The 27,965-nt window shown below is 35.5% G+C and overlaps 1 protein-coding gene across 1 annotated transcript; it reads right to left on the bottom strand.

Annotated features, from left to right (window-relative positions):
* Positions 1-1,590: 1,590 nt before the first annotated feature.
* LOC130815776 (uncharacterized) lies at positions 1,591-22,605 on the bottom strand. Its single transcript, XM_057682257.1, has 15 exons — positions 21,048-22,605; positions 20,801-20,932; positions 20,219-20,394; positions 19,919-20,129; positions 19,597-19,834; positions 19,333-19,480; positions 18,815-19,119; positions 18,522-18,630; positions 14,349-15,621; positions 13,704-13,814; positions 13,439-13,605; positions 12,907-13,117; positions 12,575-12,812; positions 2,398-2,545; positions 1,591-2,063 (listed from the first exon to the last, which is right to left on the bottom strand). Exons 1-15 carry the CDS (start codon positions 22,345-22,347, stop codon positions 1,743-1,745), a joined length of 5,088 nt encoding a protein of 1,695 aa, XP_057538240.1. The 5' UTR covers positions 22,348-22,605; the 3' UTR covers positions 1,591-1,742.
* Positions 22,606-27,965: the final 5,360 nt, after the last annotated feature.

Below are 27,965 nucleotides of genomic sequence, written 5' to 3'. Positions count from 1 at the left end.
TTCATGCACAAAGTATTAGGAGTATTGAATATTTTTCTATTTTTGTTCATAACTTATTCATTCACAAGATATTAGGAGTATTGAATATTTTCTTTATCTATAGAACTCTCAAGTCCAAAATTTTAAACATAACATATATTTTTCGAATTACTTGTAATATTTTTTTTTTGCAATTTAATGCGCTATTTCAATCTTTAATATCTCTAATTATGTATTATAAAAAATTATAAAATTTTGATATTCAATTTTTGCTTTGAGACAAATCAAACAAGATCTTGGTTGACTATACTTTAACTTATAGATTAAAAATTAATCATAAATTAAGAGTGATGTATAAATAGTGCATAATTTCCAATATTACAAGTAATTTAAACGGAGGAAATAACAAATTTATTAAGATGTTGAATATTTAGTTTAGATTATATTATTAATTTGGAGTGATTAGACAAAATATTGGACATAAATCTCTATTTGGGGATCGACTTTTTCATATACTTCTTTTTTTCATTATACTTGTCATTGATAATGATATTTCTCCATCAACTATATCATAATCAATTATAAGTATTTTAAAATGAAGGTAATACAATGCAAAAAATTATTGATAAATAATTATAAATATCAAAATACGTACAAAATAACTGTCTCATTTGAAAAAGGTAATGTGAGAATGACCTATTGGGTTGAATTTGGCCTGGTTAGGTGTATTATTCTTCAGGGAGTTGTTACACATATCAACTCTTATAGAGTATTTTTTAGGGAAGTCTATCATCTATGTCTCGACTCAACTCCTAATGGTTCAAAAGAATTGAAAAGTAATCTCCCATGAAAAGACATATTTGGCCTATTTGACTGAAGTATATAGCTGATTTAATTAGCTGAAAATATTGACTGAAAAACTAGCAATTATTAAAATATTTGATAATATAATTATTTTTTTAGTTGTTGTTCATTAGAGAAAGAATAGGTTAAATATCACTTATCAAACTATTTTTAAATTGTTTGGCCAACTTAAGCTAAAAAGTCAACCAAAAAAATCTAATAGTCAACCACTACACTAGCTAATCCTTTCCCTCAAACTAATATCTGAGTGTAAAAATATTGAGTTTGACTAAACAAATTTAATTATTGCTAAACTAAAGTGATTTGGTGAATTAAAATTAAGGCCTAGAAAATAACGCTTTAAGATGTTATGCTTCAACGTCAACAATTGAGAACAATTTTCCTTTCTTACACGTATGAAAGACTCGATCCAAATAATCATGATTATATATAATGATAAATTATAATTTCTTACTACCTAATTATGAGGATTTCGTTTTATTGAATATATTTTTCTTGTCTTTGTTGGGTTCTATCTATTAAAGATAAAAATATTGAATTTTGTATAGAGATTGAGCCCCAATTTTCCTATATGGCCTATGGGAGACCCAAAATAACCCAAAATAAGTTTTTGTTTTATGTACAAAAATAATTATAATTTCACGATTTGAATTTCAATCTTAAATGATAAAATGTAATGAAAACTACACGAGTTGCTACCTATATTTAGCTTAATGACTAGTATTAAATTTTTATAGGGTGATCAACTTAATAAAAATTAAAATTGAATTATTAGTTGTATATAAATATTCTGAGGTCAAGTAAGAATTTTAAGCACCGGAAAAGAATTATCGGAGACCTGGCTTTGACCGGTCAAAGTGAAGATCCGCCACTGTTTATAATGAATTGCGATATCATCGTTATCGAGCACTAATGTGGGATGTGAGAGTAAGATTATTGACAGAACAATATTGATCTTGGACACAGATTTGGAGAGGTCTTTTGGGATAATAATAATCTTTGGTTAATGTAAATCCTGGTTGCACTGGTTGTGGAAGATCAGTAATTTCTCTATCAAGCATGGAAATGATTGTTGAAATTGATGGCCTTTTTTCAGGAAATTCTTGAACACACAACAATCCTACTTCAATGCACCTCAAAATCTCTCCTTGGAAGCATGGAATGTTTATGGTTGGATCAATTAGTGCAAGAATATCATCCTCATTTCGCAATTTCCAAGCCTAAAAAACATTCACAATACATTATTGTTAGTAGTATGTACTCCACAAATACGATGGAGGTGTTGGCAATTGAGGGTTGACTGTTGTCTGATTTTTGCTTGTTTATTGGGAAAAAGTAGACCAAAAAGCTAATAAAAAAAGCTACAAATAGTAGCCTTTTGATTTAGGCTTTAAAAGCATTTTTCAGTTTGTTTAAAAGCCAACAAATACATTTGGCTGTTTATCGAACTGAAAAGGCAAAAATCAAAAGTCAACAGAACAACTAACAAAAAAGTCATTTGTCAAACACACTCAATATTTTGAAATAGTATGTAGCTAGCTAGAAGTAGCTTACATATCCAATGAGACTCAAAGAGTCTTCATCGTTAAAACATGTGTTCTTTCTACAGCTTACAATCTCCAAGAGCAGCACTCCGAAACTGAACACATCTGATTTTTCAGAAAACCTTCCTTGCATTGCATATTCCGGAGACATGTAACCACTACAAGAAAAGTCGATCTTATGTACTTTGTGTAGAATACCTTCAAAACATCTTTATTTTTATGTACAAGAATAAAGGTGTATACATTAATTTAACTTGAATTCCCACCTAGGTGATGGCAAAGCTTGCAAGGCCAACTGTAAGAATTAGCAATGTTCCTTGCCTGACTATTGAATAATCAATTGTATTTGTACAGTCAAAAGCCCTTGATTGTGGGCGGATTCTGCTCCTATTCCTTCCATGTATATGAGATTTGTTCTGCTATAATCATGGAATCGAATTGTACTAAAATATTTACTTGATATAATAAGCTAAGCTAAATAAGGATAATATTCAAAATAGAATATTATTCTTTTATTCTAACACACCCCCGCAGTTGTAGCAGGAGGTTCTCGAATGCTCAGACTGGACCGGAAATCATCAAATAGTACACGGGGTAGACCTTTTGTGAAGATATCTGCAATTTGATATCGAGAAGGAACATGAAGAACTCGTACTTCACCTTTGGCTACTTTTTCACGAACAAAATGAATGTCCATTTCAATGTGTTTGGTGCGTTGATGTTGTACCGGATTTCCAGATAAGTAAATAGCACTCACGTTATCACAATGGACCAAGGTAGCTTTCCGTATAGGACAATGTAATTCAAGTAACAAGTTTCTTATCCAGCAAGAATCAGATACCACATTAGCTACTCCACGATATTCAGCTTCGGCACTAGAACGAGACAACGTGGGTTGTCTTTTTGACGACCAAGAAACTAAATTATCTCCAAGAAATACACAATAACCGGATGTTGATCTTCTAGTATCTGGACACCCACCCCAATCAGCATCAGAATAAGATATGAGGGTATGAAATGAGGATGGATATAAGTGTAGACCAAAGGATAGAGTGCCTTGTAAGTAACGCAAAATACGTTTCAGAGCATTCATATGTTCAACCCTAGGATTATGCATGTGAAGACAAACCTGCTGAACTGCATATGAAATGTCAGGTCTGGTGAAAGTAAGATATTGTAAAGCGCCTGCAAGACTACGATACTTAGTAGGATCCACAAAAGGAGAGTCTGTAGAGGCACTAAGTTTGGGTTTTGTGTCAACAGGTGTCTTGCAAGAACTACAATTAGACATGCCAGCTCTAGAAATAATGTCCGAAGCATACTGCTTTTGAGATAAGAACATACTATTATTAGTACGAGTCACAGCTATTCCCAAGAAGTAACTTAAGGGACCAAGATCCTTCATAGCAAATTCTGTACCTAAAAGAGTCATAAAATGTTGTCGTAGATGATCAGATGAGGATGTAAGAATGATGTCATCAACATATAATAGGATATAAGCCATATCGTTTTGCTGTCTATAAATAAACAAAGAGTGATCAGATTTGCTGTTAGAAAAACCAATAGTCGTCACAAAATCTGCAAAACGCTGATACCAAGCCCGTGGAGCCTGTTTTAGACCATAAAGAGATTTCTTCAGTAAGCACACGTGATCTGGGCGACTTTTATCGCGAAACCCCATAGGTTGATGCATGTAGACTGTTTCATTTAGATGACCATGTAAGAAAGCATTTTTGACATCCAACTGATGTATTGGCCATGACTTGGAAAGAGCAATGCTAAGAACGGTGCGAATGGTGGCCGGTTTAACAACCGGACTGAATGTTTCATCACAGTCAATGCCTTGTTGTTGTGTTTTCCCATTACCTACAAGACGGGCTTTATGCTTCTCAAAAGAACCATCAGAATTCTTTTTGTGCCGAAAAATCCACATAGATCGAATAACATTCACATCTTTAGGTCTAGGTACTAATTCCCATGTTTTATTTTTAATTAGAGCATTAAATTCATCTAACATCGCATTTTTCCAATTGGGGTCACGAAGAGCACTAACTGGGTCCTTGGGTATGGGAGAGATGGAAGGTGTATGTATGGCGGCTAAATTATGAAAAAATTTTGTGTTTGGTTTGTAGATGCCATTCTTTGCTCTAGTAGTCATAATATGGGAATTTGAATTGGAGGAGATAGATGAATTGGCGGATGTGGATGAATTGGTATTTTGTGGGTTGAAAGAGGTAACTGGCCCACTTTGAATCAAAGTAGGAGACGGTGGACTGGGCTGCTGGGGAGGAGCAGTAGGAGAGGAAGGTATTGGGCCTGGAGTCGGTGATCCAGCATTATTGGGGGACGCTGAATCGTGCGGTATTGGGCCGGTTTCAGCATTAACAGTGCCAGATGAATGTGGGGTGTATTGGTGTGGTAAATGACGTAGAATAGGATTAGTGTCTAGAAAATTATAGTCTTGTTTATTTGGCTTGTGGTTTCTAGCAAAAGGAAATTCGGTTTCAATAAATTTCACATGGCGACATATGATTATTTTACCATTTGACATATTGTAACACTTTGAGCCACGATGATTTTTAGCGGGACCAAGATAGACACAAGGGGTGGACCTTTCTTGCAATTTGTTTATAGTGGTAGATGGAAAAAGAGGAAAACATAAACATCCAAAAACACGTATTTCCGAGTAAATTGGATCACATTGATATAGGATTTGAGTTGGAGACTTAAACCCTAAGATTTTGGTCGGAAGAATGTTTAGAAGGTAAGTGGCCATTTCTAAGGCATGATGCCAAAAAGAAAGTGGCAAGGAAGCATGTGCAAGTAAGGTCCGAATGATATTGTTTATTGATTTGATGTGGCGTTCTGCTTTGCCATTTTGGGGAGAGGAGTGAGGACAAGAAAGACGGAATAACATGCCATGACGATCAAAAAATTCTTTAAAAGTGCCATTAATGTATTCGGTACCATTGTCACATTGAAAAGTCTTTATTTTTCGTTCAAATTGAGTATGGATAAGAGAGAAAAAAGATTTGAATAAATGTTTTACTTGAGATTTTTTAGAGATAGGAAATGTCCATAGATATTTGCTATAATCATCAAGAAATAAAACGTAATAACAATGCCCAGATGAACTAGTAATGGGAGAAGTCCAAAGATCACTATGAATAATATCAAATGGAAAAATAGTGTGCGAAACAGAATCATAAAAAGGTAATTTAGAAAGTTTTCCAATAGAACAAGAGGAACAATAAGATTTACAAGCCTTATTACAGTCAATTAAATTTTTATTACATAGAGATTTAAAAACTGCAGTTCCAGGATGTCCTAAGCGATTATGCCATAGCTCAGGGGAGAGAGCAGTAAAAGTATGATTGACTGGAGAGTTGGCTTGACTACTAGAGAACAAAGGATATAGGGCACCGGTACTGTTACATCTCAGGAGTGTGATTCCCGTCTGTAAATCATTGACAGAAAACCCGTAAGGATCAAATGTAATGGAAACCATATTGTCAGTGGTGAATTGACGAACGGAAATAAGGTTTTTTTATTAATTTTGGAGCATGCAAAACATTATTTAAGGTAAATGGTGGAAATGGGGAGGGTAAAGTAGTACTTCCATGACCAACAATTGGAATAGAATGACCGTTACCGACAACAATGTTATTGTTTTTAATGCTCGAATTAAAATAAGGAGAAAGTATACCTGGATCCGCAGTCATATGAGATGTTGCACCGGTATCCATGTAGTAATTTCCATCCGTATGAGAGAAAGAGAGTGCTTGCATGGCCGCTTCAATATCAGTTGGAGAGTAGGAATTTGCGGGACTTATTGCAGAGAAGGCTTGAGGGCGTGGGCCGAGGATGCCGGATCCAGAATTTTTATGGCCCATATTAGCTGTAGCATTTTTAGAAGCCCATGGAGAAGAAGGATATGGGCATGGAGGGGGAACAGGCCATTGTGACATCCACAGGGCCCACGAAGCCCATGGATGTTGCTGCCAGCTGGGAGCATTTTGCATTTGGGCCGGCATATGCTTCCATTTTGGATTAAATTTTGGGCTGGGTTTCTTTCCTCTATAGTTTCTAGTATTGAACCTATGTCCATTTTCCATTTTCCATTTTTGATGCCCTCCTCCGGAAATGTTTCTGTTTCCAGCAGGTTCTTGGTGGCCGGCGGTGGAGGTGACAAGAGCAGCCTGTGGAACGGTACCGGCCTTACCTTCTTTTGCCAGACGATTTTTAATGGTTCGCTCCGCAAGTTTTAGACGTGAACGACAACTTTCAAACGTAGGCAATGGTTCTTGATTTTGAATAAAATCTACGGTGCCGGAAAATGCCTCGGGAAGACCACCGGTGAGTTTGAGAACAAGACGACAGTTTGGGATCGGAGCATCAACCTCGGCGAGACGATCCGCCAATGATTTGATATGATTGCAGTAAGCATCAATGGAGGAGAAATTTTCAAAATTGATATCAGATAATTCTTCTTCAAGATGGGTTGCACGTGAAGCTTTATTATCTTGGAACATGGACTCGAGACGAGACCAAGCCCCTTGAGCAGAGTCATCCTTGAGGAGAATTGCAAGAAGAAGATTATTGGATATAGTCCCATAAATCCATTGTAGTACCACCGCATCGAGACGTTTCCAAAGAGATAAGTCATCGGATTTTATTTTTTCATAGGCGGCAATTGCCTCTGCTGTTGTAGGTGGTATGATGTGTTCATAGACGTCATGGACTCGAACAAGAACTTTAAATAGAGCAGCCCATGAATGATACATTCCAGTTTCAGTGTCTAATTCAATAGGAATAAGAGACTTGACATTGGTGACTGTCAAAGCCGGGTGAAATTTAGGAGAAGGAGTCATAATTAGCAGCAGAAGAGTAGAAAGAAGAATATTAGAGAGAAGAACGAAGGTCGGAACCTTTAATCTGATACCATGTAAGAATTAGCAATGTTCCTTGCCTGACTATTGAATAATCAATTGTATTTGTACAGTCAAAAGCCCTTGATTGTGGGCGGATTCTGCTCCTATTCCTTCCATGTATATGAGATTTGTTCTGCTATAATCATGGAATCGAATTGTACTAAAATATTTACTTGATATAATAAGCTAAGCTAAATAAGGATAATATTCAAAATAGAATATTATTCTTTTATTCTAACACACCCCCGCAGTTGTAGCAGGAGGTTCTCGAATGCTCAGACTGGACCGGAAATCATCAAATAGTACACGGGGTAGACCTTTTGTGAAGATATCTGCAATTTGATATCGAGAAGGAACATGAAGAACTCGTACTTCACCTTTGGCTACTTTTTCACGAACAAAATGAATGTCCATTTCAATGTGTTTGGTGCGTTGATGTTGTACCGGATTTCCAGATAAGTAAATAGCACTCACGTTATCACAATGGACCAAGGTAGCTTTCCGTATAGGACAATGTAATTCAAGTAACAAGTTTCTTATCCAGCAAGAATCAGATACCACATTAGCTACTCCACGATATTCAGCTTCGGCACTAGAACGAGACAACGTGGGTTGTCTTTTTGACGACCAAGAAACTAAATTATCTCCAAGAAATACACAATAACCGGATGTTGATCTTCTAGTATCTGGACACCCACCCCAATCAGCATCAGAATAAGATATGAGGGTATGAAATGAGGATGGATATAAGTGTAGACCAAAGGATAGAGTGCCTTGTAAGTAACGCAAAATACGTTTCAGAGCATTCATATGTTCAACCCTAGGATTATGCATGTGAAGACAAACCTGCTGAACTGCATATGAAATGTCAGGTCTGGTGAAAGTAAGATATTGTAAAGCGCCTGCAAGACTACGATACTTAGTAGGATCCACAAAAGGAGAGTCTGTAGAGGCACTAAGTTTGGGTTTTGTGTCAACAGGTGTCTTGCAAGAACTACAATTAGACATGCCAGCTCTAGAAATAATGTCCGAAGCATACTGCTTTTGAGATAAGAACATACTATTATTAGTACGAGTCACAGCTATTCCCAAGAAGTAACTTAAGGGACCAAGATCCTTCATAGCAAATTCTGTACCTAAAAGAGTCATAAAATGTTGTCGTAGATGATCAGATGAGGATGTAAGAATGATGTCATCAACATATAATAGGATATAAGCCATATCGTTTTGCTGTCTATAAATAAACAAAGAGTGATCAGATTTGCTGTTAGAAAAACCAATAGTCGTCACAAAATCTGCAAAACGCTGATACCAAGCCCGTGGAGCCTGTTTTAGACCATAAAGAGATTTCTTCAGTAAGCACACGTGATCTGGGCGACTTTTATCGCGAAACCCCATAGGTTGATGCATGTAGACTGTTTCATTTAGATGACCATGTAAGAAAGCATTTTTGACATCCAACTGATGTATTGGCCATGACTTGGAAAGAGCAATGCTAAGAACGGTGCGAATGGTGGCCGGTTTAACAACCGGACTGAATGTTTCATCACAGTCAATGCCTTGTTGTTGTGTTTTCCCATTACCTACAAGACGGGCTTTATGCTTCTCAAAAGAACCATCAGAATTCTTTTTGTGCCGAAAAATCCACATAGATCGAATAACATTCACATCTTTAGGTCTAGGTACTAATTCCCATGTTTTATTTTTAATTAGAGCATTAAATTCATCTAACATCGCATTTTTCCAATTGGGGTCACGAAGAGCACTAACTGGGTCCTTGGGTATGGGAGAGATGGAAGGTGTATGTATGGCGGCTAAATTATGAAAAAATTTTGTGTTTGGTTTGTAGATGCCATTCTTTGCTCTAGTAGTCATAATATGGGAATTTGAATTGGAGGAGATAGATGAATTGGCGGATGTGGATGAATTGGTATTTTGTGGGTTGAAAGAGGTAACTGGCCCACTTTGAATCAAAGTAGGAGACGGTGGACTGGGCTGCTGGGGAGGAGCAGTAGGAGAGGAAGGTATTGGGCCTGGAGTCGGTGATCCAGCATTATTGGGGGACGCTGAATCGTGCGGTATTGGGCCGGTTTCAGCATTAACAGTGCCAGATGAATGTGGGGTGTATTGGTGTGGTAAATGACGTAGAATAGGATTAGTGTCTAGAAAATTATAGTCTTGTTTATTTGGCTTGTGGTTTCTAGCAAAAGGAAATTCGGTTTCAATAAATTTCACATGGCGACATATGATTATTTTACCATTTGACATATTGTAACACTTTGAGCCACGATGATTTTTAGCGGGACCAAGATAGACACAAGGGGTGGACCTTTCTTGCAATTTGTTTATAGTGGTAGATGGAAAAAGAGGAAAACATAAACATCCAAAAACACGTATTTCCGAGTAAATTGGATCACATTGATATAGGATTTGAGTTGGAGACTTAAACCCTAAGATTTTGGTCGGAAGAATGTTTAGAAGGTAAGTGGCCATTTCTAAGGCATGATGCCAAAAAGAAAGTGGCAAGGAAGCATGTGCAAGTAAGGTCCGAATGATATTGTTTATTGATTTGATGTGGCGTTCTGCTTTGCCATTTTGGGGAGAGGAGTGAGGACAAGAAAGACGGAATAACATGCCATGACGATCAAAAAATTCTTTAAAAGTGCCATTAATGTATTCGGTACCATTGTCACATTGAAAAGTCTTTATTTTTCGTTCAAATTGAGTATGGATAAGAGAGAAAAAAGATTTGAATAAATGTTTTACTTGAGATTTTTTAGAGATAGGAAATGTCCATAGATATTTGCTATAATCATCAAGAAATAAAACGTAATAACAATGCCCAGATGAACTAGTAATGGGAGAAGTCCAAAGATCACTATGAATAATATCAAATGGAAAAATAGTGTGCGAAACAGAATCATAAAAAGGTAATTTAGAAAGTTTTCCAATAGAACAAGAGGAACAATAAGATTTACAAGCCTTATTACAGTCAATTAAATTTTTATTACATAGAGATTTAAAAACTGCAGTTCCAGGATGTCCTAAGCGATTATGCCATAGCTCAGGGGAGAGAGCAGTAAAAGTATGATTGACTGGAGAGTTGGCTTGACTACTAGAGAACAAAGGATATAGGGCACCGGTACTGTTACATCTCAGGAGTGTGATTCCCGTCTGTAAATCATTGACAGAAAACCCGTAAGGATCAAATGTAATGGAAACCATATTGTCAGTGGTGAATTGACGAACGGAAATAAGGTTTTTTTATTAATTTTGGAGCATGCAAAACATTATTTAAGGTAAATGGTGGAAATGGGGAGGGTAAAGTAGTACTTCCATGACCAACAATTGGAATAGAATGACCGTTACCGACAACAATGTTATTGTTTTTAATGCTCGAATTAAAATAAGGAGAAAGTATACCTGGATCCGCAGTCATATGAGATGTTGCACCGGTATCCATGTAGTAATTTCCATCCGTATGAGAGAAAGAGAGTGCTTGCATGGCCGCTTCAATATCAGTTGGAGAGTAGGAATTTGCGGGACTTATTGCAGAGAAGGCTTGAGGGCGTGGGCCGAGGATGCCGGATCCAGAATTTTTATGGCCCATATTAGCTGTAGCATTTTTAGAAGCCCATGGAGAAGAAGGATATGGGCATGGAGGGGGAACAGGCCATTGTGACATCCACAGGGCCCACGAAGCCCATGGATGTTGCTGCCAGCTGGGAGCATTTTGCATTTGGGCCGGCATATGCTTCCATTTTGGATTAAATTTTGGGCTGGGTTTCTTTCCTCTATAGTTTCTAGTATTGAACCTATGTCCATTTTCCATTTTCCATTTTTGATGCCCTCCTCCGGAAATGTTTCTGTTTCCAGCAGGTTCTTGGTGGCCGGCGGTGGAGGTGACAAGAGCAGCCTGTGGAACGGTACCGGCCTTACCTTCTTTTGCCAGACGATTTTTAATGGTTCGCTCCGCAAGTTTTAGACGTGAACGACAACTTTCAAACGTAGGCAATGGTTCTTGATTTTGAATAAAATCTACGGTGCCGGAAAATGCCTCGGGAAGACCACCGGTGAGTTTGAGAACAAGACGACAGTTTGGGATCGGAGCATCAACCTCGGCGAGACGATCCGCCAATGATTTGATATGATTGCAGTAAGCATCAATGGAGGAGAAATTTTCAAAATTGATATCAGATAATTCTTCTTCAAGATGGGTTGCACGTGAAGCTTTATTATCTTGGAACATGGACTCGAGACGAGACCAAGCCCCTTGAGCAGAGTCATCCTTGAGGAGAATTGCAAGAAGAAGATTATTGGATATAGTCCCATAAATCCATTGTAGTACCACCGCATCGAGACGTTTCCAAAGAGATAAGTCATCGGATTTTATTTTTTCATAGGCGGCAATTGCCTCTGCTGTTGTAGGTGGTATGATGTGTTCATAGACGTCATGGACTCGAACAAGAACTTTAAATAGAGCAGCCCATGAATGATACATTCCAGTTTCAGTGTCTAATTCAATAGGAATAAGAGACTTGACATTGGTGACTGTCAAAGCCGGGTGAAATTTAGGAGAAGGAGTCATAATTAGCAGCAGAAGAGTAGAAAGAAGAATATTAGAGAGAAGAACGAAGGTCGGAACCTTTAATCTGATACCATGTAAGAATTAGCAATGTTCCTTGCCTGACTATTGAATAATCAATTGTATTTGTACAGTCAAAAGCCCTTGATTGTGGGCGGATTCTGCTCCTATTCCTTCCATGTATATGAGATTTGTTCTGCTATAATCATGGAATCGAATTGTACTAAAATATTTACTTGATATAATAAGCTAAGCTAAATAAGGATAATATTCAAAATAGAATATTATTCTTTTATTCTAACACCAACCCTTCTAGGCCTTTTATGTTTGGCCCTTTGATGTTGAATTATGTACTCAAATATTACTAAAGTAGTAGAAAGTCGGTGGTTCAATAATAGTACGATATACAAACTAAATATTGTATAGGGATTTAAACGTTGTAGTCTATTTAGAAGCAAATACTCGTGTTTTGTTTTTACTAGAGTTGCCTATGTAGTTATATAAGCTCAAAAGTCAAGCCCATTCATCAAATTATATTTTTTCATATACATTTACTTTATATATTTTCGATTCTTTTAACTTTTATTTTCAAGCTTTACTCTTGCATCTAGGTGGGAGCCATTAAATAGCATTAGGGTCATGAAGTAATGTCGTGATAGATAGATACTTACTAGGTGCCAACGACCCTTCTAGTGTTGCATTGATCTTCTTTCCTCCCGAATATTCTTGCCATTCCGAAATCTGATATTTTGGGATTGAGATCTTCATCCAATAAAATATTGCTTACTTTAAGATCTCTGTGAATAATTTTTAATCTCGAATCTCTATGAAGGTACAAAAGACCTCGACATATACCCTCGATAATATGTAAGCGCTTCTTCCAGTCAAGAAATTGTCGAGATTGTGGATCTGATGAACTCATTATATCGAAGAAAATAACAATATGTAAATTCTCCCAAAATTAAAAACTTTTTTCATTGGCTTTAAAATATATGGAACTTACCAAAAAGAAATGCATCCAAACTCTTATTGGGCATGTATTCATAGACCAACATTTTTTCTTCCCCATCTACACAACAACCAAGTAATCTAACAAGGTTCCTATGTTGGAGTTTGGAGATGACATCTACTTCATTCTTAAACTCTTGTAGGCCTTGTCCCGATGCTCTTGAAAGTCTTTTAACTGCGATTTCTTGTCCATCTTTTAGATCTCCCTAAAAACAAATATTTATATATTATTTTGTTACTCCAATATCATTAAGCACATGTTTAAGTATAGACTAGACTCAGGTAATTTATTAAAACATTTTATAATTTTGGTTTAAAATGAAGCTTCTTTTAATTTACCCATGTTTGAACGTTTAGATTTGTTGTAAAATAATTTTTAACATATTTTACGGAAAGTGACATTTTTTTTACAACATATCACAATCAATAGCAATTTCAGCGATACATTTAAGTCAGTTCTTATCATAAAAATACATTTTAAGTTAAAAATATAGTGATCGGATTTAAAAAACATAACTAAACATTACCTTGAATACAGGACCAAAACCACCTTGCCCCAGCTTATTATCATCATCAAAGTTATTTGTTGCAGCTATCAACTCTTCAAATTTAAACAAAAGTACATCTTGCAATTTCAATTCACTAAAATCTGATTTGCTATGTAATTGTGTGTTCTTGCTGATTTCAGTTGTTTCTGCATGATAAAAAAAAACATTCACTTTTATTTATTAGTATCATAAAAAATCTATAAATGCAGAAAAAACCTAATGGATTAAAGGAAAATATTAATACCATTCTGCCTTTGCATCCGTCTCCATAAACAGTACAGCACAAGGGCACATATAATTGCTCCAGAGACCAATGTGATTGGTAAAATAATTATCAATCTGCTACTATTTTGTTCTGCAAAATCAGCAATTTCAATTGACAATTGGTCCTTCCACATACAAGTAAAAACATATCTGGAGATTAATATATCTTGGAGTTCCAACCATCGACTTATACAGGTTAGATTTGAACTTGTATGTTTTTGTGACTATGTAAAAGAAGATTCATGTCAATGAAAAGTTTAAGTTAGTAAATGAAGTCCTACGATAAATAGATTTCACGGCCAATACGTATAATTTTGCAGCCGATCACGGTAAACTAAAACCCTTTACAATATGACCACGATACGGTGATGCGGCCTTATTATGAAAAATTATGACCAAAATGAAACCTAATATTAAATTGAATATGGATATAAAACACGACAGCTGAGCAAAAATATGCAATAAATTTTATGGCTTTGTTTACTCATTTAAGTTTTCAAAACTTTGGGCCTATAAACAAGTAATTACACTATAGCAAAAGCAATCACTATGCAGTCGGGCCCTTTGTACATATGCTCAGAACCACCTCATAAAATAGTACAACGAGAAGTTAATGTGTGCTTACCTAGCTCGGAATAAGCCACACGAACGAAAAGATCAACACCAACAGAAGAGAATTCCTGCAAATCAACCAAGCCTTTGTTCCACACCATACACCCAATACCTAAATAATAAGCATAAGCTAAACAAGAACAATTTCCTAAGCACTGACTTCTACAATGCCCTTCATCTTGTGAGAACAACCACTCAGCATTATCAGGAACTTTCATATTCCCTAACCTTAAAAACTCATCCCTTTCACCTTCTATACTCTTACACTGCAACGATGTTCTTCGTCTGCACCCACTACTCCAATTCTCTTCACTCCATTCTCGCTCATTCCTTGGTTCAAACCCCCTTAAACAACTACATATAGGCGAATTCTTCGAGTTACAAATCCCATTTTCACCACACCTACCATACACATCGCAGTCAGATTCTCGAGATTTCCATATAACAGTCCAGTTTTTGCTGTTACTGTCCCAATTAGTCTGCTCCAATAATCCATCATGAGTCAGAACATAGTGTTCTGTTGCATTTTGGCTTGCTGTAGAGAAGTATAAACTTATGGTACCTTTATGATCATTTTCTAAACGAAATCCATCGAAAAGTGCAAAATAGTACATAGAAGGTACACCAATAAACACATGACCGTTCCAAGGTCCAGATCGCCAATACGGACTATTACCATCCCAGATGAAAATTTCGGAAAGTATACCTGCAGGACGAATTCCTGCACTATACCGCCCTGTGGAAGGGTCTGAGAAGCTCTTCCAAGATGTAAGTTTTCTCGATGTGGTCGTGTTTTGATCAGTAACAGTTACTGTCATACGCGACAGTAACGAGTCTATAGGATGATCAAAACTCTCCCAAATGGGAACACCATTGATATTTGCTAGTAAAACAAGGTCTCCATTATCAAGAATTTGAGCAACTGAATTATTTACCTTCTGATTATGTGCAGTATTTGTTGACCATATGATATTTTGTCCATTCATGAGCTGAAGATCTCCATTTTCTGATATTTTGAGCATCCCAGAAGTGTTGTTAAGTGGGTTTTCCCTGTTGGCTATCCATATGACTTTAAGTACATTAGAATCAAGCTTATTGTACCAGATTCCGACATAGCGATTGCTCGAATTAGGAGGGCTGAAAAACCCTAGCTTGAAATTGGAATTTGAAGAGATTAATTCATCTGGGTCTTTAAGAAATTGAGTGGTTGTGATATTGGCTGAAGCTGAACAAAAGAACAAAGAAAAACAAGACAGAAATAGAACAGAAGTGTCCATATCATAGAAGGTTTATAATATGTCAGTCTTTATGCATATATGAATGCTTAATTTGTTCTATGGTGCCTTTCTTGATTGATCCTAGAACTAATATCAGCCATATATGAGCTTATGTATTAGTCATATATTTACATGTATATATTCATCTGTTGCCTTGAGTTTGCTACTAAAGGGTTCGGCATATATATTAAGTAGTAGTTTTTGTTGGGTATATGAGACAAAAATGTTTTAAAAAAGTGAAGAAAACTCTGGATGCGAATTAAAGAAAGTGGTGGAAATTATTTGTATTAGAAAAATTTTAGCAAACTAGATGAGATGGATAAAAATACGAAATGCAGTAGTGGGAGTAAGTTTTCAAATCTTAGCTTGTGTTGTTTTGTTTTGTCTTTGTCATGTGTGAACTCATCAGTATGACTACAAGCATGTTTTGAATTTTCTGGTCTACTTTTTTACATTTATACAACATATCATAACAGTATTTAATTTCAATATGGGATTAAATTCAATTATTATCAGACTTGGTCTATCAACTCATGCTGTTTTATGGAAGTACATTATTGATGTCTAGGATGATTCATACAGGTTCATCCCCCATAATGGGTCTTAAATATGTATTTAACTAGCAGTGGCAATGGTTCGAGCAATCGAAGCCTATTGGAGACTTTGATCCGACTATTTTTAAGCAAGTTTTAAACGCGTCAGACTTTAACGGGTCTTTGTTATATGGATGGGGGGTGAGAATAGATTTTTTACGGGCTTTAAGCAAGACATGTTAGGTCAGACTCGACATGTACCATGTTAAGACCAGCCTGCTTGGCTTAGACTATATAAGGTCTTACCATGCTTCACTCTCCCCAACTCAGCTAGGTCTTATGCTTCTCAACCCTGGTGCAGAAGTACAGTAACGGTCTTGTGGAAACGGATATGGTAATACGGGGGTGATGCAATTATCGTATCGTTAAATTTCGGCCAAAATCATAATATATTGCTTAAAACAACCTAAAACGTGATCTTTTACACCTTTACAATACAGGTAATAGGTAATTTATGTTCGATAAATTTGAAAATCTTTATACGGCATTGTTTTAGACTATGTTCTCAACCAATAATTCTGACACTTAAAAATTTACACGATGAGACTAATAATATTTTACAATGATCAATTCAAAATTGAAAAACCAAATTCAATGAGATTAATCAATTGATTAAGACACTATTCAATATTGTTGAATTCATCATATTGAATAATGCATATTATATGAAGTTGTGACATTTGCAATATTTTTTATTAAAGGGAAAAGTCATTAGAAATAATTTTAAGAAGTAGAACTCCTTGGAGTTTGACTTTATTCAACTTTTTTAAAATCCAAGATCAAGGATTTGGGCTTATTAGTTAGAATTATTTATCTTCGAATAACCGTGTTTACTCATTCTTTCTTAGTATCAAAATAAATTATTACTTAAATGATACTTGTTCACCAAGAAGTAATATTTCAAATGGGTATAAGAATTTTCTAAAGAATACTTGATATTTATTTAAGATATAATCTCCTGAGAATTATGAGTTGGTTTAGTGGTTGAAAACTTACTCTTTCACCATGTGACAAGGATTTGATTATCACCAATTTTAAAAATAATGAATTTACCCATCCCCTTATGAAAACGATCGCCAAATACTTACGATGTTAAGAACAAACAACAATGAGCAAAAATAAGTTTGACAAAGTAACAAACAAGGACACAAAGATTTAAGGAGGTTCACCCAATGATGGCTACGTCCTCCGTGGTGTGTAGTTTATGTTTATATTATATTAAAAGAATACAAACAACACTTCAATATGAAGAATTACAATTGAGATAGAGATAACAACAATAGGCTATGTGTTTGGCTTAGGGGTTGTGTTTGATGTGTTTCTCATACTTGAAGTGTGGGTATAAGAGCCCTATTTATAGTACTAGGTACTTGAAGATGAATGGCTCACATAAATACAAAGTTAATTTTGGTTAATGAATACTAAGAAATAACTCTAAGGAGTTGAAAGGTCGAAAACAAGCATCCCATGCATATCAGAGACTTCGCTCGACCGGAACAGGGAGCTCGCTCGGTCGAGCGAGAAATGTCAAAATCTGGGGCATTTTGTCTGACCGCTCGACCCACCAAATTGGCTCGCTCGGTCGAGCGAGTGGGTCGAGCGACCCTTCAGTTCTTCTGACAGCAACTTTGTTCGAGCATCATAAATCAACCCTTACATATTCTTCATTAATCCTCATTAACACCCATAATTCTTCATCAATATTCCACACATAATTACACCCATTTAGTTACCAATAAACCAAGAGTCACCCTCATGAATTCATCCCATTAAAGTGCACTCAAGTCACACATTAGTATACTCCCATAATCACATTAGTATACTACTATTCATAACACCTTATTTATAGGAGATTCTCCTAGCCTTATCCTGATTTAAAAAAAAAAAATAAAAAATAAAAAACTCTGCTTTACATTGATTAGGGTTGGGAAACTAATCAGACCTACTTGTTATACTGATGTCCTAATGGGGTAGGAAAATGGCTAGCGAAAATCAAACTCAGGTTCCTCCTAATACATGCTCTAACTAAGTAATAAAAACCCAATTTACGTTATTTTGCAACTTTATACTTCTAAAGGAGATTTCCTTAAAGGAGCAAAATATGAGGATTATGTTGAATTGCTACTAGATCAATGACTAATGCATAAAAATTAGAAGTTATAGGCAATACAAGAATACCTTAAGCTGCAATTCAGCAAGGATGCAATTTTGAGTATGTTTCCAAGTTGTTGAGTAAATGATAAAAAACAATAGTAACAATTAACAACACTCCATCGTTCCCTTTGAATTTACTATATAATATCCAAATAAATATACCAAATTCAGAGAGACGGAGGAGTAACAACGAACAAACGTCAATATTAATTCACCAAAGAAAAAAATAAGACTATTTTTCATGTAGGAAAGCTTATCCATATATCCTTGACTAAAATGTTTTCATATACAAAACTTGAATTATATTAAGTAAATACACCATTTATATGTAGCAACTAGCAATTTAACGGGTTTGATCCTTTTTGAGCATGCTGGATTACATGCTCTTAACTAGACTCAGCCCATTACACAGGTCTAATTAGATAGTGATCGTAACCAAATTGCTGTCTTTGTGTTATCGACCAGTGAAGGAACTAACTGAAATCCAATTAGAACAATATTCATGACCATAGTGTGGAGTTGGTTTACCAGAAGAGGTTCTTCTTAGTGTAAAGCCAGGTTGTTTTGGGTGTGGAAGCACAGTCATTTCATTCTCAATCATGCAAAGAACATTGGAAATGCTTGGTCGATCTTGAGGGAATTCTTGCACGCACAACAGGCCGAGTTGTATGCACCTCAATATTTCTGTTAGATAGACCGATTCTGAAATTGTTGGATCAATCAACGAAAAAATATCATCTTCGTTCCACAATTTCCATGCCTAAAAACGTATTGAAATATAGCTAAATGTTAGATGGCTATTACAAACCTTGTACATGGGCGTTTTAGGATACTACTCATCTAGTCGTCTGACCCTTTAGGATTGCCTGCGGTAGTGATACTTTCTAAGAAGATATATCACTATCAGGGCAATCTAAAAGAGACAGAGAGAGTATTTTTCATGGGACGTAAATTGAAAATGAAATCTTCTTACATGGCATAAGAGACTTAAAGACTCCTCGTCCCTGAAACTACTGTTTCTTCTCCCACTGACAATTTCTAGTAGCAAGACGCCAAAGCTAAACACGTCTGACTTTTCAGAAAATTGCCCTTCCATTGCGTACTCAGGAGACATATAGCCACTACACAAGAAGTACAAATTAGGTAAATGGTTTATTCTTGTACACTCAAAGTCTCAAACACTTAAATGATGTTAAATTTTTGAAAATGAATCTATGAGTAGGAACTAGGAACTCACTAGGTGCCACAAATCCTTTTAGTGTCCCCTTGAACTTCGTTATCTCCAAATATCCTTGCCATCCCAAAGTCTGATATCTTTGAATTTAGATTTCCATCCAGCAAAATGTTGCTTGCTTTTAGATCTCTATGAATAATCCTTAATTTAGAATCTCGATGAAGATAAAGAAGTCCTCGACATATGCCTAAGATAATATTGAATCGTTTCTTCCAATCTAGAAGCTTCTTATGACTTAAATCTAATGATGAAATAATGTGTTAGCCTATCTATGTTTAATGAGAAGATCATCAAACACTTATAGTCATAAACAATTAAGATTTACCAAAGAGAAGTGCATCTAGGCTTTTATTTGGCATGTATTCATAAACCAGCAGTTTTTCTTCTCCTTCAACACAACAGCCTAACAACTTCACAAGATTTCTATGTTGAAGTTTTGAGATCACTAAAACCTCGTTCATAAACTCTTGAAGGCCTTGTCCCGATATTTTTGAAAGTCTTTTAACTGCTATCTCTTGACCGTCTTCTAACTTTCCCTGCAAATATAAGCATCATAGCTTTAAATTATCTGTTCAAATTAACACACAAGAACAAAGGGTAACAGAAAATTGGTTTCATCAGTTACCTTGTATACAGGGCCAAATCCACCTTTCCCAAGCTTGTTCTTTTCCTGAAAATGATCAGTAGCACTAGCCAATTTTTCGAATTCAAACATTGGTAAATCTCCAAATTCCCTACTTGTTACATCTTCATGCCTCGAGTTCTGCCTTCGCGCCTTCTTGTTCATCAATCTTGCTAGTCCTACAACACTATCTCATAAGCAAAAATACCCGGAAAAGATAAGTGTCAAAGAACCAACTCAACCAATGGTTGAGGCCCCAAGATATGTTATATACTTTAATACGCCACCTCGCACGAGACCTCTTTGGGCTAGAACTATGGATGCAGCACAGCTCCTCCTTATACCTAGTCCTAAATATTCTACTTTACATGAGAGGTGGTTGAGATTCAAACCCGTGACCTCTTGTCACGCTGGGTCTGATACCATGTCAAAAACCAACTCAACTAAAAGCTTACGCTAATGATTAAGGCTCCAAGATATGTTATATTAACAAAAAGTTTTCTCATGGAGATATTATTAACATGTACAAGATTTTATCTTAATATAAAACCTAATAAAATGTGCAGAAGAAGAGGTAAAACTCACCATTTCTTTTACTCAACCGCCTCCATAAACAGAACATGACGATGAGCACAATAGTAGCTGTTCCAATAAGCAATGTTACCAAAAGAATTATTTTCTTTTTAGGATCTTTACCTTGCGGCTGATCAGATTTATCTGAATTAACAACAAAATCATGATTAATGATAAATATGTTAATAAAAACTGATGCTGCAATGTAAGTAGTATGAGCACAACACAAAAAGAAGAGATTCAAAACAGGAAAATGCACCTAATTCTGAAGGAGCTAAACGAATCGAAAGATCAACGCCCTTAGCATTGATTAAACTTTTAGAAGCACCAGTCTGAATGTCGATCAAGCTATTGTTCCAAGTCATACAGCCAGAATTTGATATATAAGAATAAGCTAAACACGTACATCTTCCTAGGCACTGACTCCTACATTCGTCTTCACTATTTGTCGAAACCAAGAAGCCACTATCTGGTAATTTCGTATCCCTTAACTTCAAAAACGTGTCTGCAGTTTTCCCTTTAGTGTTACCGTCACACTGCAATACTGTTTTCCGAACACACCCACTAGTCCAATTTCCTCTGCTCCATTCTTGTTTGTTTCTTGGCACAAACCCCTTTAAACAATCACAAATCAGAGATGCTTTTGGATTACAAATCCCGAATGCTCCACACTTGCTATACTCATCGCACTCAGATTCTCGAGACTGCCACAAAATCTCCCACTTTCGAGTATCAGCATTCCATTGCTTTAACACAAGGTTACCATCAAAAGTCACTACAGCATGTTGTAGTTTTGATTGATTTCCAAAGGAAAATCCATAGTACGCTCTTCCTTCATTGTCGCTAGAAATACTAACATCTGAATCTTTTCCAAAAAATACATTACCATCCCATGCATTACTACGCCAATAAGGACGACCATTATTCAATATAAACAAGTGAAGAGGGTAATGAGTACTAACCCCAGCTGTAAAGTTACCAATCGATGGATCAGAAACGTTCTTCCATGATCGAAACAATATTTGCTTATCATTCTGACTCTCGTTAATAGGAAGCTTCATCTGAAGCAAAATTAATGAATCTGTAGGATGATCAAAACTCTGCCATTTCATTGCATCACTAGTATTTGAATGCAGGGCAAAATTTCCATCTTCTGAAAGTTGTGCATATGTTTCGTTTACCTCATTTCCTGTCAGATTAGAAGACCAAAAGGTTTTATTTTGTCCATTTAAGAGTTGAAGATTTCCATCCTCGGATATTTTGAGCACCCCAGAAGAATCAGTGATTGGATTATTCCTGTTAGCTACCCATACAATTTCCAACAAGTCGGATTTGATGTTATACCATATCCCAACATAACGATTAGTCGAATTGATGGGGCTGAAAAACCCAAGTTTGAAAGTACCATTTCTAGACTGTATTGTTCCTGGATCACTAAGAAATTGAGTCTTTGTAATGTAATCTTGAGAGGAACCCAGATTACATATCATAAAACAAGACAGAAAGAGAACAAGAATGTGCACATGATCCATAATATGCACATAAGATTTCTTTTTCATATGATGAAATTTACAAATGTATTTGCCCAAATAGTATGTTTGTTCTTAGAATAAATCTATCTTAATTAGCTTTTCAGATTGTGACTTGTAGTGCTAGTGCACATTACAGCAACTAGTCTTTGGACTATGCAAATTTGGAAAGAAAGTTGACAATATCAAAAAATTGAAGAAATTCCCATATAGGAATTTAAAAAAGTGGTGGAAACTGGAAACTATTTCTATTAGAAAAATGTAGAAAACCAGATGAGAAAGATAAAAATACAAAATGCAGCAATGGAGCAAGTATTTCTAATCTTAACTTATGTTCTTTTATTGTCTTTGTCATGTGACAACTCATCAGTCTGACTACAATCATGTTGAAGTTTTTTGGTCTATCTTTTTATTACATTTATAAAGCATATCTTAACTGTATTTAATTTTAATAAGGGATTAAATTAATTATTATCAGTCTTGGATCTTGAATAAGTATCTAACTAGAAGTGGCAATGGTTCAAGCACTCGAGGCCTATTGGAGACTGTGAGCGGACACTCTTTCAAGCGAGTTTTAAACACATCAGACTTTGAAACAGGGTCTTTATTATATAAATGGGGCGGGATGAATATAGATTTTTGACGGGTTTTAAGCAAGTCATGTTAGGTCAGACTTGACAAGTCGACATGTACCGTATTTAAGCCAGCCTGCTTGGCTTAGACCATATAAGGTCTAACCATGCTTCATCTCAACCAATAACTCCATACTTAATTTATATAAGAAGACTAATAATACTACTTTACAATGATCCAATTAAAATTGGAAAGCCAAATTCAATGAGATTAATCAATTGATTAGACACTAATCAATATTGTTGAAATCATCATATTGAATACTGCAATTTTTTATCTTAAGTTGTGACGTTAGCAATATTTTTTATTAAAGGGAATGTCAATAAAGTTTATTTTAAGTAAAACTTCTTGAAGTTTGACTTTATTCAATTATTAAAATCCAAGATCAATTATTTGGGGCTATTATTTTGGAAGTATCAAATAATTTATTACTTAAATATTACTTCTTAACCAAGAAATAATATTTCAAATTGGAGACTTGATCCTTTAAAAAAAAAATATTTCAAGAAACAATATTTATTACTCAATTATATTCACTCCTAGTACATGCTCGAGACAACACTCGATTCTCAGATAATCCATAATATTCACAAAATTTTTTTCATATGATGAAATTTACAATTTACAAATGTATTTACCCAAATAGTATGTCTGTTCTTAGTATAAGCCTATCTTAGTCAGATGTTTAGTTTGTGTGTTGTAGTGCTAGTGCGCATTACAGCAACTTGTCTGGTTTGGCTCCTTGTATGGCTCATATTCTATGGACTATGAAAAATTGGAAAATTTTGGCCATGATGATTGTTGTCAACTACTTTAAGAAGCATTTTTCAGCTGTAAATTGCTGACTAATTGACCAACTATAGCTACAGAATAGAAAGGACATACATTTTTCTCATCAGTTGTTTCATCTATTCTCTTAATGACTAATAACACGAATAATCAAGCTTGTATCCATTCAATGAAATCTAGACTCGAATCTACTTAGGCTACGGCCCGAGTCATTTTGTAACATAGAACACGAAAAAATATTACACAAATTGGTTCGGCGTGCATGTAGTAGTGAGGTTTAGTCCACCCTATACTAGTATCGTAGTTTCGCCCATGTGTGCATTAATCGGAAACAAAATCTTTATTATAAAAAAGGATACGGTTGCATATATTAGACATTTGACAACTTTGAATCACAATCTAGATGAATCATATGGCATTAGAGTGAAGACATATTGTATTATGACGTACAGTAAGGAAGAGTAAATGAAATTTCATCAGTTGACAATATTATTACTTCTGCTTATGCTTATGACAATTTTGCGTTGAAGGTAATTGTTCAACGTCAACTCCTGTAAGCTCCATGATCATATTTTCTCAATTCCATATATGAATTGAACTTTCTCATCTTTGAATTGGGACGTTACAAATTTTCCCAACTAATAGTTACAGCTAATAGTGATATTTTTCCACGCAACATGTCACAATCAGTTGCAAATATTTTAAAACGAAAATCGTAAATGATATGCAAATTCCCTATATGAAGATTAGAACAGTTAGAAATACTATTTTGAAAGAAAACATGTTAGCAGAATCCAACGATGATATACTACTCCATGTTTGTCCATCAACTGCACTGTTGTTGCTCTGATTCATTTTACTACAGTTCTTTGTATTTGTCACTCTAATTTCTTTTTTAGATCATGGGTTATTTTGGCAAAAATCGAAAGTTTAATAGTCAAATCATCTAATTCTAGTGTTTGGTAAATTATTTGGTTGAAACAGTTAATTGTTATGAAAAAATTATTTTTGAACAAGCTACTTATAGTAGTAGATTCAAAATTAGTAAGTTAGCTAGTCAAATTCGTCACTCCAATCACTTATAACTGTTACAGTTATCGGTCATTTGCCAACACCCAATGCATGCTTCATGTTTAAATAAAGTTGCAGATAATGTTTGCTATCAAGGGCAATCGAAAAAACCTATTAGTCTTTGCCAGGATGAAATTCAACTGATGTTGAAATTCACGTGAAAGCCACTTAACGACATTGAGCTCAATGAATTTTCTTATCCTTTTATTACATAAAAACTTGGGTGATGTATCACATTATATCATTACACATATATCACAACTCTATGCACAAAATATTTGATATCTACCATCTAAAGCAGTCATTGTAACATCATTAGCAGAACTACATACATGGATATGTTCTTGATCTGCATTTCTTCATTGTGTAAATCCTGGTTGTCTTAGAAACCACCATGGTAATGCTTGGTCTGTCTTCAGGAAGTTCTTGAACACACAACAATCTAACTTGAATGCACCTTAAAATCTCTTTTATAAATGTCTCCGTCTCCAAAATCATCTGATCAATCATTGATGAAATGTGATCCTCGTTCCATAATTTCCAATCCTAAAACCAAATACACACAGAAGTTAATTTATAAACACATAATCTATAATCTGCACAAAAGAGTATTTTGGTTTTGGATACTCTAGTAAAATGACTTGTCTTACCATGTTCACTTTGCAAATCATGTTTGATACTAAGGGTCAATCAAAACAATCTCTTTGTTATTATCAAAGAAAGGTTGTATATATCCGACTTTCCATACCTGGTCTCTGGAAACTTAGGTTGGAGCCTTTTATGGCATCAACACTGAAAGGAGAGGCTTTAACCTCACTCAAGGATCACAAGTATGAAGTTTAAGTGTGTGTCTGTGTTGTGTCAAGTATAAGAACCAAATAATGCAAGTATATAATGAATGACTATAAGAAATAAATAGTCAAGACAAGTATTTAAGGTGGTTCATCATTCTTGGGCTACATCCACCATCTAGCCTAGGATTTATATTAATGTGTTTAAAGGATAAAATACAAAGTTGAGGAATTACAATGGAGTATTAGTGTGGGGAAGAGAGGAGCTAAAATGGGAGTATACTTGAGCAAGTAAGGTTGCTCTTAGATGTGAGACTTTTGGTGCACCCTATTATGAACTAGGATAAGGGTATATGTAGTGGAAACAAGACCCTCAAGGCCATTATGTGGCAGTAACATGAAGGGGACAGCAGCTAACAATGATACCAGTGGCAGCAGACACGCACAGAGAGCAACACAAGGTCGCTCGACCTGCTGCTTGGGCGAGTGGTCAGTCGAGCACCTAGGACAGTGGCTTACTGTCTTCATTTCTTGCTTGACTTTTCTCTTTCATGCATCCCACGGTCTCCGATGCTTCATATATTAATCCTAGGACTGATTTCATCCTCTTTCAACCTTCACATGTTAATATTTACTCCATAGAAACCAATCACATATGAATTTTTGTCCTCTTCTATTCTTCACTAACTAAAATAATTAATTTACTTTAATCATGTTTTGGTTACTTGGTAACACAAGTCACCAATAATCCTAACCAACACTTTTATGGCATCAAGAATCAGTACGTGATCAAGTCCACAAATGATCCTTTTGGTGTCAACATTTTCTATGGTGCCTCTACATATCCTAGCCAGGCCAAAATATGATATCTTTGGATTGAGATTTTCATCCAGCAATGTTACTTGCTTTGAAATATCTATGAATGATCCTTAGTCTAGAATCTCTATGAAGATATAGAAGGCCTCAACTTATTCCTTTGATTATATTGAATCGCTTTTTGTCAAGGAACCAATTCAACCAAAAGCTTAAGCTTATGGTTGAAGCCCCAGGATATGTTATATACTCTAACACGCCCCCTCACACGAGAGCCCTTTGGGCTAGAAGTGTGGATGCAACACATGTTCTCCTCATACATGGTGCTCAATATTCCACTTTGAATGAGGGGTGGTTGAGATTCGAACCCGTGACCTTTTGTCACATTGGCTCTAATACCATGTCAAGGAACCAACTCAACCAAAAGCTTAAGCTTTTGGTTGAGTTGGTTCCTTGACACTTTTCCCAGTCCAAATGTTCCTGATTCGGCATTATCAGTATCACCAACAAAAATCCGAATGATTCTTAAAACTAACTAGAAAATTCAATGAGTTTCCTAAAAAAAACAGCTCAAGAGTAAGGGTACAGACCAAAAAGAAACGCATCCAAGGTCTTATTTGGCATGTATTCATACAAGATCAAGGATTTGGGGCTATTAATTAGAATTGTTTCTCTTCAAATAACCGTGTTTTCTCGTTCTTTGTCAGTACCAAATAATTTATTACTTAAATATTACTTCTTCACCAAGAAAAATATTTCAAATCGGAGATTTGATAGTCATTGAAGATAAAACCTCATGAGAATTATGCGTTGATATAGTGGTTGAAGACTTACTATTTCGTCTTCGTCATATGATAAGGATTGAAGATTCAATCATCACCACCTATAAGAATGATTATTTTACACTTCTCCTTAGTGGTAGGATAGCCTCCCAGCCTTACCCCGATAAAAAAGAAGATAAAACTTTTACTTTAATTTACATTGATTAGGGTTTGCAAACTAATCAGACCTACTTGTTTTACTATTGTCCTAATGGGGTAAATGTTCTAACTTGTCCCTATTTACCTTTCATTTTGCATTTTTTGGTTACAGATTAAGGTTGGGGGAAGGGAAATGGCTAGTAAGAATCAAACTCAGTTTAATCTTGGTACATGCTCAAACTAAGACAACACCCGAATCTCATTACTTTCCATCTTTATACTTCTAAAGGAGATTTTCTTATGGGACCAAAATATGAAGATTATGTTAAAACTGCTACTAGATCAATGAGTCAATGACTATATAAAACTTAGAAAATTACTCTATCAGATAATGAAAGAAGTTGTAGGCAATAAAAGAATTACCTTAGCAGCAGTTCAGCAAGTTAAGGATGCAAATTTCGAATCTGGGTCCGAGCTGTTGAGTAAATGATTAAAAACAATGGTAACAACTAAACAACTAACAACTAACAACTACTCCATCGTTCTCTTTGAATTTACTACATAATATCCAAAAAAACTATACCAAATTCAGAGGGACGGAGGAGTAACAACTAACAAACATCAATAATAA

This window comes from Amaranthus tricolor, chromosome 6 (genome assembly GCF_026212465.1).
Source record: "Amaranthus tricolor cultivar Red isolate AtriRed21 chromosome 6, ASM2621246v1, whole genome shotgun sequence".
NCBI classification, from domain to species: Eukaryota; Viridiplantae; Streptophyta; class Magnoliopsida; order Caryophyllales; family Amaranthaceae; genus Amaranthus; species Amaranthus tricolor.
The sequence above is the reverse complement of the archived record's forward strand: the minus strand, read 5'-3'. Positions and strand labels throughout refer to the sequence as shown.

Coding starts and splice junctions, on each gene's coding strand:
- LOC130815776 (XM_057682257.1), bottom strand. CDS start 22,347: ATGAAAAAGAAATCTTATGTGCATATTATGGATCATGTGCACATTCTT. Junction 19,835..19,918: donor CCTAGATGCACTTCTCTTTG/GTAAATCTTAAT, acceptor TTTCATCATTAG/ATTTAAGTCATAAGAAGCTT. Junction 12,813..12,906: donor TTTGGATGCATTTCTTTTTG/GTAAGTTCCATA, acceptor TGAGTTCATCAG/ATCCACAATCTCGACAATTT.